Source organism: Moschus berezovskii, chromosome 23, assembly GCF_049115385.1.
Source record: "Moschus berezovskii isolate FMDL1 chromosome 23, NW_MosBer_1.0, whole genome shotgun sequence".
Taxonomy (NCBI): domain Eukaryota; kingdom Metazoa; phylum Chordata; class Mammalia; order Artiodactyla; family Moschidae; genus Moschus; species Moschus berezovskii.
The window spans coordinates 58,998,696-59,014,371 of record NC_142482.1 but is presented as its reverse complement, the minus strand read 5'-3'; the positions used below and the strand labels follow the sequence as shown (position 1 = coordinate 59,014,371).

At 58.5% G+C, this 15,676-nt stretch overlaps 1 protein-coding gene and 1 long non-coding RNA gene across 11 annotated transcripts in view; both read left to right on the top strand.

The window, feature by feature from the left end:
* The window catches only part of RREB1 (ras responsive element binding protein 1), a 162,898-nt gene extending 152,914 nt beyond the window's left edge, over positions 1–9,984 (top strand). For 9 of the 10 annotated variants that reach the window (XM_055406706.2, XM_055406702.2, XM_088831063.1 and 6 more), the window contains 3 exons: positions 369–530; positions 4,983–5,777; positions 6,721–9,984. In XM_055406706.2, coding sequence (XP_055262681.2) covers positions 369–530; positions 4,983–5,777; positions 6,721–7,220 — 1,457 coding nt within the window. In that variant the 3' untranslated portion in view covers positions 7,221–9,984. The remainder of the gene's footprint in view (positions 1–368; positions 531–4,982; positions 5,778–6,720) is intronic. The other variant, XM_055406707.2, reaches the window with a different exon arrangement.
* Positions 9,985–11,325: 1,341 nt separating this feature from the next.
* Positions 11,326–15,188, top strand: LOC129543602 (uncharacterized). The gene is made up of 3 exons (XR_008683306.2): positions 11,326–11,649; positions 12,128–12,221; positions 14,920–15,188. It is a non-coding gene; the product is annotated as an uncharacterized LOC129543602 (long non-coding RNA).
* The last annotated feature ends 488 nt before the right edge of the window (positions 15,189–15,676 follow it).

Here is a 15,676-nt window from a genome sequence, read left to right as displayed (position 1 = left end):
GGGCTTCCTCGCCAGGGGGGGCCTCTGCGGCGTCCTGCACATGGCCCTCCTCCCACCTCTGTTCTTGTTACTATGTAAGCTTTTTTTTTTTAATTGAAAGACTTATTTTAAAGATATGTGTCTTGCTTTCATTATTAACTTTCAGTATTTTAAAGACAAATACCTTATCCCACTCAGGATGAGGGAAGATGATCATTTGCCTTATTGAAGTTCTCTGTGTACATTTCTTAATGTTTTTTATTTTCTTGAAAGGGGTGGGGGGTGGGAACCAATGCCAGTGATCCCCGGAGAAGGAACCGGAAGCAGACTTTCCTTTTTCGCTGCAGTAGAAAGCCAGGTAAATATGTATTTTTTTTCCCCTGATTCAGGTCAGAAACCCTTCCCTTGTCAAAAATGCGGCGCCTTCTTTTCCACCAAATCTAACTGTGAACGACACCAGTTGCGCAAACACGGAGTTACTGCCTGTTCCCTGAGAAGAAATGGGCTTATCCCCCAGTCAAAAGAGAGTGATGGAGCCCGTGATAGCACAGGTAGTGCCTCCAGGCGGTGGAGAGGGGCGCCCTTAGCTGCCCGGCCTCCCTTTCTCTGCAGGAGCCCGCGTGTCCCAGCTGCTGGGGAAGGTCTGACCTTCCCCTCCCTCCCCCCACGCCTGTTCGTGCCCTTTGCCCACTGGAGCTGGGCGGTGCGGGAGGTTGCGCAGTCCCGCTCTCTGTAGGAACACGTCTGAGAGGGATGTGGAAGCGCTGGGCTGGTGTTTTCGGAAACCCCAGCGGGGCCGCGTCCTATAGGGCAGGGATGGGCCGGCTGGGAAGGTCCTGCAGGAACCCGCGATGCCCCGCCCCCCACGGGGAGGGGCTGGCGAGGCAGGGTGTTTTCTTTTCAATAACTCTCTTCCCAGTAAAAACCTTAGTCTTGTTTGAGAAAGCACTGTGCATGTCCTTTCTTTAATCCCATCTCCGCTTGCTCCGAATCCGGGTATTATTCTCGTGTGCTGATATGCGCTTCCTTCCTCCGGCTGCCCATGCGCCCCCCGCCACCTTTTCCCTTCCAGCTTCTGTATTTACTCGTGTTCTGTGTTCAGTATCTTCCACTATCTTCAACTGCTGGGGGCGTGTGACCCTCAGCCCCCGAAACCAAGCCAGGCATCGGCGGCCTGTGGGCGGCTCAGCCGCGGGGCTGGTTGGCTGATGATGAGTAAGTGTGGCAGCTGTGGGTTCAGTTTGACGGATCGCGAAAGCTTGACTTCTCCCCACTTTTTGAAGCCGAGGAGATTCCCCCCCAGGTGTGTTTTCCTAGTGTCTCCTGGTCACTGTGTCCCATGCTTCCTGCCTTCAGACTGAGTGGGGCGGGGGTTCCCCTCTCCTGTGAGTGAGCGTGGACTGGAGGGCCGGCTCTAGCCCCCGGCTGCCTCCTCCATGTTGGCAGAGACGGGGCGGGGGTCGCTGCGGAACCTCTTCTCCGGGCCACGCCTCCCCCCCAGCCAGTGAGACCGGCCGGAGACGCCCTGGCCACGCCCTCAGCCGCGCTCAGACGCTCTCGTGGTGGAGGGTACACCCCCTCCGGCTTCCAGGCCCACGTGACTGGCCAGGATCTGTGAGTGGAGAGGGGTCCGGGCGCCCACGGAGTCTTGCTGCGACTGCTGCCCTCGGGCCCATGCGAAGCTGGCCGCTGGTCTGGCAGGGCGCAGCTTCGCTGGGACGGCCCTCCCAGTGTCTGAGTCTCCGCTGCCACGTCAGGTTCTGCCCAGCCCCACTCTCGCAGCCCATCAAGGTCCCCAGGGGGCCGCGGGGCGCCCTTGGCCCCCACGCTGGCAGACGAGTCTTAAAGTGTAACTGCCACAATGCACACTTTGGGTTCAGCATCTTGAGCTGTGTGATCAGGGAGCACCCAACCAGGGCTCCTGCATTCGCAAAGCTAGTCTCAGCCTCGGGGGAGCTCCACGTCTTCACGGTGGGGGTACTTGTTTTATAAACTGCAGTTATGAGTTTGGTTTTTCCAAATCTCCCAGCGCCCTCCTCACCCCCAACTTGCCCGGAGGGTGTATAGGTTTCCTTTAAGGGACAAAGCCTCTGGAAAGAGAAAATTCAGTGAGAGTTGTCAGGAGAAAGCAGCATAGAGAAAATATAGGTTTGGTGTAATTGTGGTCACAGTCCCGCGGTGAGAAGGAGGGCTGACAGAGGAGGGTCGGGGAGCGGGAGTTCGGTGCTTTGGAGAGCTTTTCAAACCAGGTGAGGGCAGTGGGAGGGTGGAGGTTTCTTTCAGGCTCCTTCCCATGAAGTTAAAGTCAGGCTTTGGAGAAAAACCATAAAAACACAGGCAGGAAACGACCCAGGCCCTTCTTGAGGGATTTCTAGGTTTATATGCCTAGGTTGCATTTTCTGAAAATCCCAGAACATGTTTTGCAACATAGGTCTGACTTTCTCAATCACAGAAGGTCTCTCACTGCAGTGCGCCCTAGATTTTCCCCAGAGGAGCGGGGACAGTGCTGGATGGGGCGGTGTTAGCCAAAAGGTACATGTTGATCATTCAGAGCCAGGCTGAGACTGAGGTGCACTTTGTCCCCGCGGAGGATGCTCCTGGGTCTTCCTCAGGTGATGCTTGTCGCAGCCTTCCTGTTTGTGGGCACCTGCAGGTGATTTTTCAAATCAGTGTGAGCATGAAGCTTTTCAGGTTTTTTGGCTGGGCTGCATGGCCTTTGGAATCTTAACTTCCCTGACCAGGGGTTGAACCAGGACCTGCCTCAGTCAAAGCCAGGGAACTCCCTAGCATGAGCGTTTTGAAACTGTCGCTGCAAGGTGGCCCCCTTTGCTGCCCTGAAGCCCCTCTGTGCCCATGTGGGCTGGGCCCCTTCCTCCTCGCCGCGCCCCTGCCCAGGCAGATGGATGTTTAGGGCGTAGGTTGTCAGCTCAGTTGGAGAGCGTGAGATTTCTCAGAAGCAGTAGATGTTTACTAGTTGACCTGACACGGAGGTCTCCACTCTCACACGGGAGGAGCTTTAGGGTTCTTATCTACGAGTGCCTTCAGAGTCTGCTGCCTCTAGCAGTTTTCTTAGATTGGCGTCACAAACAAGGGCCTGGCTCACTGGAACAGAAAATGTTTAAAGCCGCATGGCTTGCAAAAGTCACCAGTTCAGTCGCCTGCATTTGGGGAGCCCACGTGGTGAGGAGGGTGAGGTCGGCGTAGGGCCTGGCCTTGTACGTGCGCGTCCATGAGACCCATGAGGTTAAGTCCGTTGCCCCCGAGGATTGCCAAGAAAAAACTCTTGGAGTGGCTTGCAACCGGAAGGGCCCAGCTGTCCTACTGAAAACGCCCCCTGGTGGACGTCGGGCAGGAGGCGGCCAAGCTCCCCAGAGGAAGCTAGCTGGTCTCCGCTGCCTTCAGGGAGAGCGCTCCATCACCACGCTCAGAACACTGACCTGAGTATGCTGACTTCGGTTTGGTTTCAGAATTCACTTAGTTTATCATTTTAAATATATTTTATTGCAGTTGAAATCTTAAATAACCCATGTTCTTTTGGTGAAAAAGAAAAATAGTGATTAGTGGAACAGCCTAGAATGTTCTGGGACAGATAGGAGGTAACCACACGAACACATATACCCCTTGGCTTCCCCCACACCTTGGTTTTAATGTAACTACCCACTGAACCAACATCTTGGGAGCCTTCTTTAATCTTTTGGGTAATTGCCAAAAGCCATTTATTGTCAGAAATGTTTATACTCACCCCACAATTACTTGCTTCTCTCTGAAACCTTCTGAGATGCTTGCACAGAGGCTGCCAAAAAGTAGTCAGAGTGAAGCCAGTGGAGAGAAGGAAGCAGGAGGCCCGTGTGGGCCTTGGTGGGGCTGATGCCTTTGCTTCACTGACGGCAGATCACAGCCTGTGCCTCAGGCCGGCGAGGTGCCAGTCTACGCACGGCAGGGGAGGGGCCAGGTTCCCTGTGTGAACCCAGGCTGGGAGAAGGGCCTTGTGAGGGCGGCGCGAGCCGTGTCTGTGCCGCGGAAGAGTGGGTTCCCTCAGGCTGCTGCAGCAGCGGTACCTCAGCCATTGCACGAGTAGTTAAAAGTTGGGCTCAGCGAGCTTCAGCTTCACCGTCAGAGCTCATGATGGATAAGGGGCTAAGACCTTGTTCGACCAGAATGGCAAGGAGATGGTGCTTTTGATCAATACCGCCATCTCTTGGGTGTCGACAGTGTTCCCAGGGGGCCAGCCCTTAAGAAGGCCGATAGAAACCGGCGGACTGTCCACATCTGGTTTTGCTGTGGAGAGTGGACAGGTAGGAACCAGTCGAGAGACAGGAAACGTCTCCGCTCCCTACCCGGGTCCCGACAGCAGCCAGGGGGCCCGCAGGTGTGCAGACAGGTGTGCCTGTGTCTCCTGTTGCCCGCGAGCTCTCCCGGAGACCAGCCATCAGGCGGGAGCATGCCGGCCGCAGACACCGAACACTAGCTCTGGGCCACGTCCTGTGAGCCCCTCCCCAGATCCCATGGTGGGGGTGGGTGGGGGGGTGGATCCTTTGTATGCTGCATGTGTATACGCCTCTCTGCTCTGGAAAATAACTTCTCCCGCTCGGCTTCCTCAACCTTCTTCGCGCTGCGAGTCTCTGGAATGCACCCGCTGTCCTCCCGCGGTCCTTTCTGTCTGGCTGCCCTGAGCCGCTCGCCCGCTCCTGGGGACCCGGAGCATCCCTGTGTGTTCCCGTGGGGGAGGGAGGGGGTGGCACCCGGCTCTAGGGGTGAAGGGGAGGGTGGGGGTCGCGGGCGCAGGCAGCCTGGGACCCCAGCCTGTGTGTGCGCCCACGTGGACCTTTTTAAAATTAACCTAAGATCCACCTGGGGGATGCAAGGGCTGACGAGGATTCGAGTGAGAGAAACCCTTGCTGGGGTTGGGGGAGACAGGCCCGGAGGGGTGGGTCACGGGCGAGCCCTCGGAAGGGGTGTGTTTGGGCGCCCCGGTCTCAGCCTGCCCCGTGCTTGCTCCGCAGACAGCCAGTCGGACGCAGAGGCCTCGGTGGCCGGCAGCGAAGTGCTGGACCTCACCGCCCGGGAGCCGCCTGCGCCGACTCCGGAAGGCGCCTCAGAGCCCAGCCTGGCCACTGCCCTGGCCCCGGAGGACCCCCCAGGGGGCACGCAGGAGGAGGCGGTGCAGGTGGCGGCGGGGGAGGACGCGCAGACCGAGGAGGAGGAGGAGGAGGACACGCAGCCCGCGGAGGAGGAGGCGGGGGAGGAGGAGTGCGCGGAGGAGGAGCCGGCCGAGGCCGCCGACGGCCCCGAGGAGGACACGGTCAGCAACAAGAGCCTGGACCTCAACCTCGCCAGCACGCTGATGGGCTTCAAGCTAGCCGAGGGTGAGGCTGGCGCGCAGGACCACAAGCACGCCTGCCATGTGTGCGGCAAGAGCTTCAAGTTCCCTGGGACCCTCAGCCGCCACCGCAAGGCCCACGACCGCGAGGAGCCCGGCGACGAGAGCGCGCCCCCCCTGGAGCACGAGGGGCCGCCCCCAGCTGCCCCCGAGCCTCCGGCTGAGGCGGAGGCCACGCCCGAGGCCCCGGTGGAGAAGCAGAGCGAGTCGGCCGAGGGCCCCTCGGACGGGGATGGGGACGGGGAGGGCCCCGCCGAGAAGAGACCCCTGGAGAAGAGTGATGACGACAACAAGCCAAAGACAGACGCGCCCAGGAGCGCAGCGAGCAAGGCGGACAAGAGGAAGAAGGTGTGCAGCGTGTGCAGCAAGAGGTTCTGGTCCCTGCAGGACCTGACCCGGCACATGAGGTCGCACACAGGTGAGGGGGCAGGGGGCGGGGAGGGGAGCAAGGACGGAGCTGGCGGCCGCCGCCCCGGGCACGCTGGGCACGCAGCAGGCCGGTCCTCTTAGCACCCACGGGCACGGGCTGCGGCAGTGGTGTTTTCCAGCGCCTTCTGCTCAGCCTCTTTGCCCTCTGCACCTGTCTCCCTGTCTTTAGAAAGGGGGGTGATGGCTGCTCTTGTCTTCTAGAAGCTTCAGAAGAATACGGGTGCCAGGAAGGGCTGTGGGGTGGCCCAGGGAGCATCAGTGAGGTGGGCATTGGGCAGGGCTCATTGCCCGGGCCTGTTGGGGCAGTGGGGTGGCTCCCAGGTGTGCCCATCAGCCAGCTTTAATTGCCCAGATCTCTGCAGGGAGGCCCCGGAGTGTGCCCGTCAGCCAGCAGGTGCTGGGTTGGCCGTGCGGCCACCGGGATGATGGGGCACAGCCCCGCTCCTCCTCTAAGCCACCACCTCTGGGCTTGAGGCAGCAAACCCCCCGCAGGGGCAACTGCTTGGGTAGAAAGGAGGCCTGGACACACTCAGGACGCCTTGCCTCACCGAGCAGGAAGACACCCCTGTGTCTTGGTCTCTGCTTCCCTCCGCTCCCAGTGGCTGAAGAGGTTTCATCCCCCGCTGAGGCCCTGCAGGTGGTTCCCTTAGCTGCTCCGCATCCGGGCCCAGCGCGTTTGTAGCTCTTGACTCGGCAGTGGGGCCAGCCCTGGGGGCCGCCGCGCCACCCTTCCTCGGGGCCCTGTCCGGCGCCTGTGTGCCCGAGGGTCCCAGATTGGGGGTGAGAAAGCAGTCTGGACCAGGCTGAGGAGACGCTCCGTGCGGCCCTGCTCCCCCTCCCTGTGCTGTGGTTGGGACAGAGGAGGCTCCTGTGAGCCGGAGGGGGGCGCGGGCGGCCGGACTCACAGCCCTGCATCCTTCTCGGTTCCCCAGGAGAGAGGCCCTACAAGTGCCAGACCTGCGAGCGGACCTTCACCTTGAAGCACAGCCTGGTGCGCCACCAGCGGGTCCACCAGAAGGCCCGGCACGCCAAGCACCATGGCAAGGACAGCGATCGGGAGGAGCGCGCGGAGGAGGACAGCGAGTGCGAGTCCGCCCACAGCGGCGCGCACGCCGTGTCGGAGGGCGAGGCGGACGCGGGCCTGCACGCCGGCGCCCACGTGGCAGTCACGCGGAGCCGGAGGGAGAGCCTGGCCGCCAAGGATGCCGGCCGCCGGGAGGAGCGGACGGCGGGGGCCAGCCAGGCAGCGGCCGGCAGGGGTGTGCCCAGGGCCGCAGCCGCAGGCAGCCCCCAGGAGCCAGCGCCCCAGGGCGACCCAGGCCGGGAGAGCCCCGCGGGCCTCCTGCAGGACCTGCTGGAGCTGCCGGGTCGCAGGCCCGCCCATCCCCTCCTGCCTGCTGCCGATGGCGCCTCGCTCCTGGGCCTGGAATGACGACCCGGCCCGCCCCCCAGCACGCAGAAGAGAGCCAGCAGAGCAAAGCGCCCTGAGTCTGCTTCCCGAGGTGCCCTCAGAGCCCCTCGGCTGTTGGGGGGGCCGGAGAGAGAGGGGGCGGCCGCCTCCTTGGTGCCATCGCCTTACAGACCTCTGGGAAGGGCTGCACCAGCGATTCGAGTGCCTTAACTACTTACAGCCCTGGTGTCGTCCTGGGTGTTGTGTGTTTCCAAAACGACTTTTTGAAAAACAAAGCAAATATTTTAATGAATTATTTGGAGAGGACCTTTTCATTTAAGCATTAACATTACCTTCTGTCTAGGTGTGTGTGAGCTTGTTTTTGCAAATCTGTGATAGTCACCTTTGTTCTGTGAGCTGGAAACAGAAGAAAAAAAAAACATGCCCTTGGATACCTATGGCCAATAACTGGAAGAAAGTGATGTGAATTTTATGTAAATTCCCAGAGGAAACGTGGATAAGATGCTCGTTTCTCAAATAGACTTTTTTGTTGTTGTTCGCTACATGGTGGAGCTGTAATTTGGTCCTCGGTGTACTGCAGGATGTGGTTGATGAAGGTTTCCAATTTGGTTCAAGCCAAAACCAGGGAAGGTTCTAGCTTCGACCTGGCGCACGTTTCCACTCTCTTAAGCGTTAAACATGCCATGACTGCTGCAGTTTCCAGACAGAGGAAAGTCCCCCTGGCAACTGAACCGGCGGAAAACATGCATAGATGTCATATATCTGATTCCTACCCCCAACCCCCACCCTTTTTGGTTATGTATTAATAATATTATTATTATTATTATTATTTGTAGTTCATCAGTTTGCTGGTCTCTGCAGTCAGCAGAAACAAATGGGCAATATTTGTCCTGGGAGACCTGGGCCGCCCCCGCCCGGGCCCCGCCCCCCGCGTGAGTGTCCGCCCGCAGCCTCCGCCAGGCCCCCTGGGGCGGCAGCTCTTCTACTGTACTTAGACATGCCTCTCGTCTGTGACTGCAGCACCCAGCAGGGGCGCCGGGGCCTCCAGGGAAGCCAGGCGGCAGGACCCGTTGCTCGCCAGGTCTTCCTGCCAAACCCAGCCCAGGCCTCGCCCGCTGGCGCCCCCCCTCCCCCGTCCTTTGCAGAGCGAGGGAATTCTACTACTGGTAACAAAACTGCACATGCGAGATGGAAGAGGAAGAATAGGTGTATGTTTACCTTCCTGTAATCTGCGGTTGGTGCTTGAAGATAAACACGTCGTCTCTAGTTTCTGAGTCGCCCGAACCCCTGGGCGCACAGAGGTGGATTTTTTTTTTTTCGTGAGCATCGTATGCAGGCAATAGACCCCCCTCACTGTAGCTGCCAACAGTGACTGGAAACTGACCCTACTGTAGCTGGGCTGTGCTCAGCGGCCTGTCCTCTAGCCGGGACCCCCCCAGCCTCAGTGCCTCAGGCCCCCCCCGGGACCCAGGGCTCCTCTGTCCTCAGACCTGTGCCCACCACAGGGACCCCCACCCTCCACTTCCTCACCCACTCCTGGTGGCCAAACTCCAACCGCCCAGACTTCAGAGGAAGCTGTGTGTTCTTGATGTGATGAGAAAGCGGTGTCTTTGCATGTGAAAGGAGAAAGGTTGAGGTATATTAAGATTTTTAACTGTATTAGGGATGTGTGAACCAGTTTCAAAATGAGGTTTTATTTACTTTAGGTGAAGACGAATTGGAACCAATGACCCCGTCCCACCCCGATCCCGTGTCACTTCATACCAAGCCTGATGTGCTTACCTAAAACCAGTTCATTCATCCCTTAATTTTTTATGACGATTGTTGTTTTCGTTGTTTTTATTATTTGGGTGTTTTGTTTTCTTTTGCAGCTCTCCACACTAAATCTCGGAACGTTGTGGGGAGAAGCCACGAGTTAACTCTTTGCTGGGGTGAGATGTAGCCGGAACCAGCCCGGCACTGCGGCCAAGGCTGCCGCTCGCAATAATCACTATTGATTTAAAGCTTTATTTAGCCTCCATCTGTACCCTCGTAGTCGATAAGGTCTTGCCACATTTTATTAGTGAGGTTGAGAGATGTATCATTTGTTTGTTGTTCTGTCCCCTCCCCCAATATTAAACTGTGAAATTTGTGATTTGTTTAAACTCTGGGTGAATCATAGCTTAGTTTGCATGTCCAGCTAATTTGTTCCTATACATTTTGTTTGATTCTTTTTCTCCTTCTCTCAGGGCTTTTACAAAAAAAAAAAAAAAAAAAGAAATATATATATATATGGATCTTCTGAAAAGTTTTTTGAGGTGCAAGTTTCTCTCTTGTGTTTTTTCTCTTTGATTTATGAACACGATGCTGAGATTCAATCACTACATGAAACTCCCGGCTGTGAAAACAAAACAGAAACCCGGGGCTGTTTTCCCACCAGCCCCCTGGGGAAGCTGTGTGGCAGGCAGACGCCCGTTTGTTTCAGAAAGCCTCACCGTTCCTTCCACTCTCTGTTCCTCTCTTCCCTCCAGAAGGAAGTTGATCCTAGTGATTTCAGCCCATGCATTAAACAGGAAACAATAATAAACGTGTAGAATTCATATTTTTCTAAAGGGAACTTAAAAAACTGCTGCTACGTGTTGTGTACAAGACTGGTTTATGCCACATGAACAGAATCACAGTTCGGTTTTGGTACTTGTTCCTCTTTGTATCCAGTTGTATAGTACTTCCAAATTCAAAGTGAGAAGAAACGCTGTTCTGTATCAAACCATCTAAAAGCAATAAATGTTATATTTTAAAAACGGCAGGTGGCTGGTCCCCCGGCTGTCCTCTGATTTGCTGTGGTCCTGTGAGCTCGTCCCTGACCCGGGCCGCTGCCTGTGGGGGGTGGGGGTGGGGGAGCCTCAGGCCCGCGTCCCTGCTCCCCCAGGGGGTCTCTTCAGGGCCCCGAGTAGTCAGCGGTGGCAGCTCGGGCCTCGCTCACGACAGCTGAAGCAGGGGGCTGTGTCTCTGGGCCGTGACCCCCCTGGACACTGCGCTGGTCCTTCCCCTCCAGTCGGGCTGTGCGGGGTTGAGTTGTCCCCTGGGCGGGGAGCTCCCGTGACTCAGACCTGCTGGTGTGGACAGGGCAGGGGCCTGGACAGCATGGTGACCACAGGGCTCAGGGGACGGAGCCGATCAGAAGCCACATTTGCAGGATCTGCTGTCACAAAGCCACTGAAGGGCCAAGGCCCAGCCCCTGTAAGCCCAGAGTGGATCTCAAAGCAGCTCAGAAGGAAGCGGGGCTCAGGGAGGCTGGTTGCAGATGTTTCCAGCAAGGTGACTATGTCACGGTTCCGAGCGCTGAGTGCTCGGGTCCTCAGGCCTCCAGGTCCCGATGTCGGGTACCCCCACACCCCCACTGCTGTAACCCCCATATTATACACACCAGCCTCAGGAGGCTGCGGGGAGATGCAGGAAGTGGTCCTGAGTCGTAATAATAGAACCACCAAATAACTCGGGAGTGATTTTTGCATAAACAAGCAGCTCACAGGAAGCAAACCCCCAGCCTGTCCAGTCGTGGGAGCCACTGAGCCACACTGAAAACCACCCTGCTTCTTTGTGGATGGGGTTGTTCCCGGCTGGGAACCAGGACCGTATGTGGTCAGTGTGAAGGGTGAAGGGTTAGCCCCTTTGGAATAGGATGCTCAAGATGGGTGCAGACTCCAAGAAATGCCCACATGTCTGTGTGTGTGTGTTGGGTGCAGCTCCAGGTGGGCAGTGCTGAAAGCAGCTTAAAGGAGGCGAGAGATGGAACCTCTCAAAAGAGCAAGCCCGTTCCTGAGGAAGAGGAGAAGTTCATCTGCCCCGTCACCTCCCCTGCTCAGGGTTGTGAGCTGACCCCCTCCCTGCAGGGAGCAAGCTGCGGGCCCCTCCTCCAGGCGCCCACCTCCCGCCAACCCTGGGCAGGAGGGGCAGACTCATCCTACAAGCTGGAGCCCACGGGTCCTGCGGAGCAGGCGTTCCCGGCAGAGTGTGTACTTGGCCTCTCAGGGCGATTTCTGTCTTGAGCCTCAGCATTCAGGGTGACGTGTTTATTAGGTAAACACGTGGGCTCGGGTTTCCCGCTGTCCCTGCAGAGAAGCCCGGTCAGGCGCAGGTGGCCCCAGAGAAGCAAAGGCCGTCTTCAGCAAGCCCTGCTTCCCCTTCGGCCTCCTCCCCTTCGAGACCCCCTCCTCGGGTCCACCTTCCCTCAGAGATGGGGAAACAGAGACGTTCATGTGTCAAGATCAGTTTTACTTTTGCACCCATCAAGGACAAGGCGAACTGAACGGAGTTTCGGGGGTGGTTTCTGCTCGTTTTTCTCCAGGGTCCGGTTCACCAGCTGCAGCCCGCGCCCCGCCCACTGTCTGCCCAGCACTGCCCTCGGCCCCGGGGGCAGACGAGGAGCAAGACGGGAGAGGCCTTTCCTGCGGGAAGGCTGGTTTTCACGGTGAGACACGGGAAACGATGCAGTCAGGCCAAGTCAAAGGGCAGAGAAGCCTCGAGGGAGCGGGCCGCCAGCCCCGAGGAAGTCACCTGCCAGGGCCGGGCCTGGGGATGCCCCTGCAGGAAAGGTTCTGGGAGCAGCCTGGCCCCGCAGCAGCCGCTGCAGCAGGTGTGGACGGGGAGAGGCAGGGTCCTAGCAGAGGGGGGCCCTGACTGCACTGCAAACCAAGACGCGGGCTGGCGGGGGGCTGCACGGAGACCCCCAGGAGGCGGCCCGGAGCCAGTGGGGGCAGCTGTTGACAAGGGGCCCGTCTAGGCTGTGTTCTCAAGCAGAGCCAACAGGAGGGGAGGGCACGTCAGACCCCTGACCGGCAAGAGGTCAGAGCTCAGAGGTCAGCCCCGCCCCCGGGTCCTCAGAATGAACTCACACAAGAGGAGGCTTCACTTGTTTTTTTAAAGTAATCTTTTTTTTTTTTTTTTAGACTCAGTAGAGGGTACCTTGCCAGAGAAGAGAAAGGAAACAAGTCCTTGGTCCTTCCTGCCCCATTTCCAGGAAGTGGCTGGTGCCAGGGCCACGTGAGTCTGGGGTGGGTCCCCAGGGCCAGCAGCGTCCTCCCCACTGTGACTCCCGCCCCCACCACCACCACCCTGACCCCCAGCCCTCATCCTCGTCCGGGTGCCCGTCCTGCCTGCCCCGTCCTCCCCCGAGATGTGAGTGAGGACCCGGGGCAGCACAGGGAGCCAGAGCTCTGGGCACCGTGTCCGCACAGGACTGTCCCAGCACAGGGGAGGCCTGAGGATGTTCAGCTCCCCACGCAGCCTGGCCACTCTTCTTGGACAGGACTGGTTTTGATGGGCTGAGTGGACATTAACCCAGGTGGCCCTGGCCTCGATTTCTGATTGCGTCCCCAGACAGGGGGTCAGAGACTCAAACACATCCCTTACCGTCTGTGCCGATCACCACCCCACTCCTCCCGCCCCCGACCTTATCGGATTCAGCCCTCGCTGGAGCCAACATCTGTAAATGGTGGGCTTGGCTTGACCTTGCCTCGTCTGACTCCTGACCTACCGGGAGACCCGCCAGCCCCTCCGCGCCTTTGAATTTAGGTCCAAGCAGGGCAGGCCCCGTGTGGCCTGTTATCACTGTCTTCCCATCCCCAGAAACAGCATTAAGGGCTGCTGCCCTCTTGCTGCTGCTTCTCACACAGCGTGTGTTCTTGTGTGTGTGGTAGAATAACTGCATAAAGTTTACCATCTTGACCTTTTCCCGAGAGCTTAAGTCTGTGGCATTAAACGCATTCATGTGGTACAGCCATCACCCCCATCCTCCGCGGAAGTCCACCTCTTCCCAGCCTGGACCTCGGTCCCCATGAGACACGCATCCCTGTACCCACCCCCAGCCCCCACCACTTTGGCTGCTCTGGTTCTTGTGGAAGTGGGAAGAACATCACGTGTTTGAAAGACAAGTTATTCAACACCATGTTACTGAGGGTCTGATAGGCAGAATGCTGGGTGGTTGAGTCACTAAGTCGTGTCTGACTCTTTGTGACCCCATTGACTGTAAGCCACCCAGGCTCCTCTCTCCATGGGGTTTTCTAGGCAAGAACACTAGAATAAGTGCCATTTCCTCCTCCAGGGGATCTTCCTGACCCAGGGATCAAACTCGGGTCTCCTGCACTGCAGGCGGATTCTTCACCACTGAGCCACCAGGGAAGCCCAGGTGGGGCTAGTAGTGAAGAGTCTTCCTGCGGATGCAGGAGACACAGGAGACAAAGGTTCGATCCCTGGGTCGGGAAGATCCTCTGGAGAAGAGAATGGCAACCCACTCCAGTATTCTTCCTGGAGAATCCCTTGGACAGAGGAGCCTGGCAGGCTATAGTCCATGAGGTCGCAAGGAGCCAGACATGATTGAGCGACTGAGCTCCTGATAGGCCGGAGCTCAGACTCGGGGGTGTTTGCCTGGAACTGACACAGAGGGCAGGTGGAAGGCAGCACGCCTGGGCTGGGGGTCCCTCTGCCTGAGGATGCAGCAGCCGCCCGCCCCTGTGCTGGGGTGCAGGGGGAGCGCAGGAAGGGCTGAGAGTCGGGTCTGGCCGCGAGGCTGCCTCCTGCCTGCTCCCTCACCCCTGAGGAGGGGGTGACCACAGTGCCCACCTCCTGGGATAGCCGTGCAGACCCCACGGGGTAATACACAGGCTTCTCAGCCCAGGACCTGCTGGCAGACATGCAGGCAGGGGGAGCTCAGGTCTTGTTACCTCTGAGGACGCCTCCTCCCTGCAGCATCTCCATGGCAGCCTCAGGGATAGAGGAGGACAGGCTTCCCCTCGCACCCCCAAACCCAGGCCCCCATGTCCTACTGCCCGGGGGACTGGGAAGCACAGGTGCTCAACCCCAGCCAGCTGCTCCCTGCAGACGAGGGTCCTGGAGCGCAGGCCTCCCCTGCTCCGTGGTCCAGAGCCGCCAGCTCAAGGCCGGCCCGAGGTGGCCTTGGAGCTTTGGTGAGGCGGGAGGGGGCCCCATGAGCTCCCCAGCTTCCCTCAGACCCCCACTCACACACACAGCCCAGGGGGCGCCCCGGCCCAGCCTCCTCTCACAACCTCCTCTGAGGCAGAGCCAGTTCTCTCTACTTGGGGTGCATGTGCTCCCCCCCCCGGGAGCTCAGGGACCAGCTGAGCAGCTGGGACCCATGAGAGCCCAGCCCCCGCTGAGGGACGGAGGACGGGCAGATCCAGGGCCCCTCTGGGGGGCTCCTCCCCACCCCCCACCCTGTGCCTACTGCAGCCTGCACCAAGCCACCCGAGATCCCCACTGCCCGAAGTACAGACCCCAAAGGTCCCTTGAAGGGCCTGAGGAGCGAGCAGGACCCTGGGGCATGCTGCCCCGCCACCCCGCCCCGGGTGCCAGGCCACCCGGGGCCCTTTCCACCCCCAGCTCCCGGAGCAGCCAGGAGCGGCCGGAGGACCGGGTTTATTTTAAACTTGAAATTGAAGGTTACTGTCTAACAACAATAAAACCAGCCCCTCCGATTCTTGGCTGCCAAGGCGGTGTCCTAAATAAGAAACCAGCAGGCGCTCCTTGCCCAGTTCGCTTGGCAGGAAGCCACAGGCCCAGGACAGGAGGAGGACCCGCCTGCCTGCCCAGCATTGGCCTCTGCCGTGCCCGCCGCCGGCTGTCAGCGTGGGGAGCGGGGCCCACCAGGCTGCAGCAGCCCCGCAGGCCTTCGTGGCGGGACCGCAGCTCTGTGAAGCAAAAGTGATGCCTGCTCAATTTGCAGATTCTGGAAGCTGTAGGAAAACATGAGGGGTGAAGTGAAGTCACTCAGTCGTGTCCAACTCTCTGCGACCCCACGGACTGTGGCCCACCAGGATCCTCCATCCATGGAATTCTCCTGGCAAGAGTACTGGAGTGGGTTGCTATTTCCTTTTCCAGGGAATCTTCCTGACCCAGGGATCAAACCCAGGTCTCCGGCATTGCAGGAAGACGCTTTACCATCTGAGCCCCCAGGGAAGCCCGTAAATACGAAGGGGGTGGGGGGCGGGGATTAAAACAGTCATCTTGCTTCTCAGCATTGTTTTTATTGATTGACTATTACTGTTTCAGTCGGGCTCAACGTCCCTTCCTCTCTCTCTCTCGGACGTGTTTATACAGCGCTTTGCACGTTGCAGCTTGTTTTCCTGTGAGTTTTGTCTCATCTTCACCCCCAACTGGGAAGGAAAAAAACTCCTTGTCACCTTGGAGCAGAGATGAAGACGAAATGAATTGCCCAGGTCAGCCAGCTAATGGGCAGCCTTGTTAGGATGAAATTGCCCACCAAAAAGCGACAAAGGAGCTCAGGAGGGAAAATTCCCAGAGGATTCTGAAGCCCAGGAAAGTTTGAAAACCACTGTCCCAGAGATTGGGCTTCCCTGGTAGCTTGGTTGGTAAAGAATCTGCCTGCAATGCGGGAGACCCCGGTTCGATTCCTGGGTCGGGAAGATCCCCTGGAGAAGGGATAGGCTACCCACTCCAGTATTCTTGGGCTTCCCTTGTGG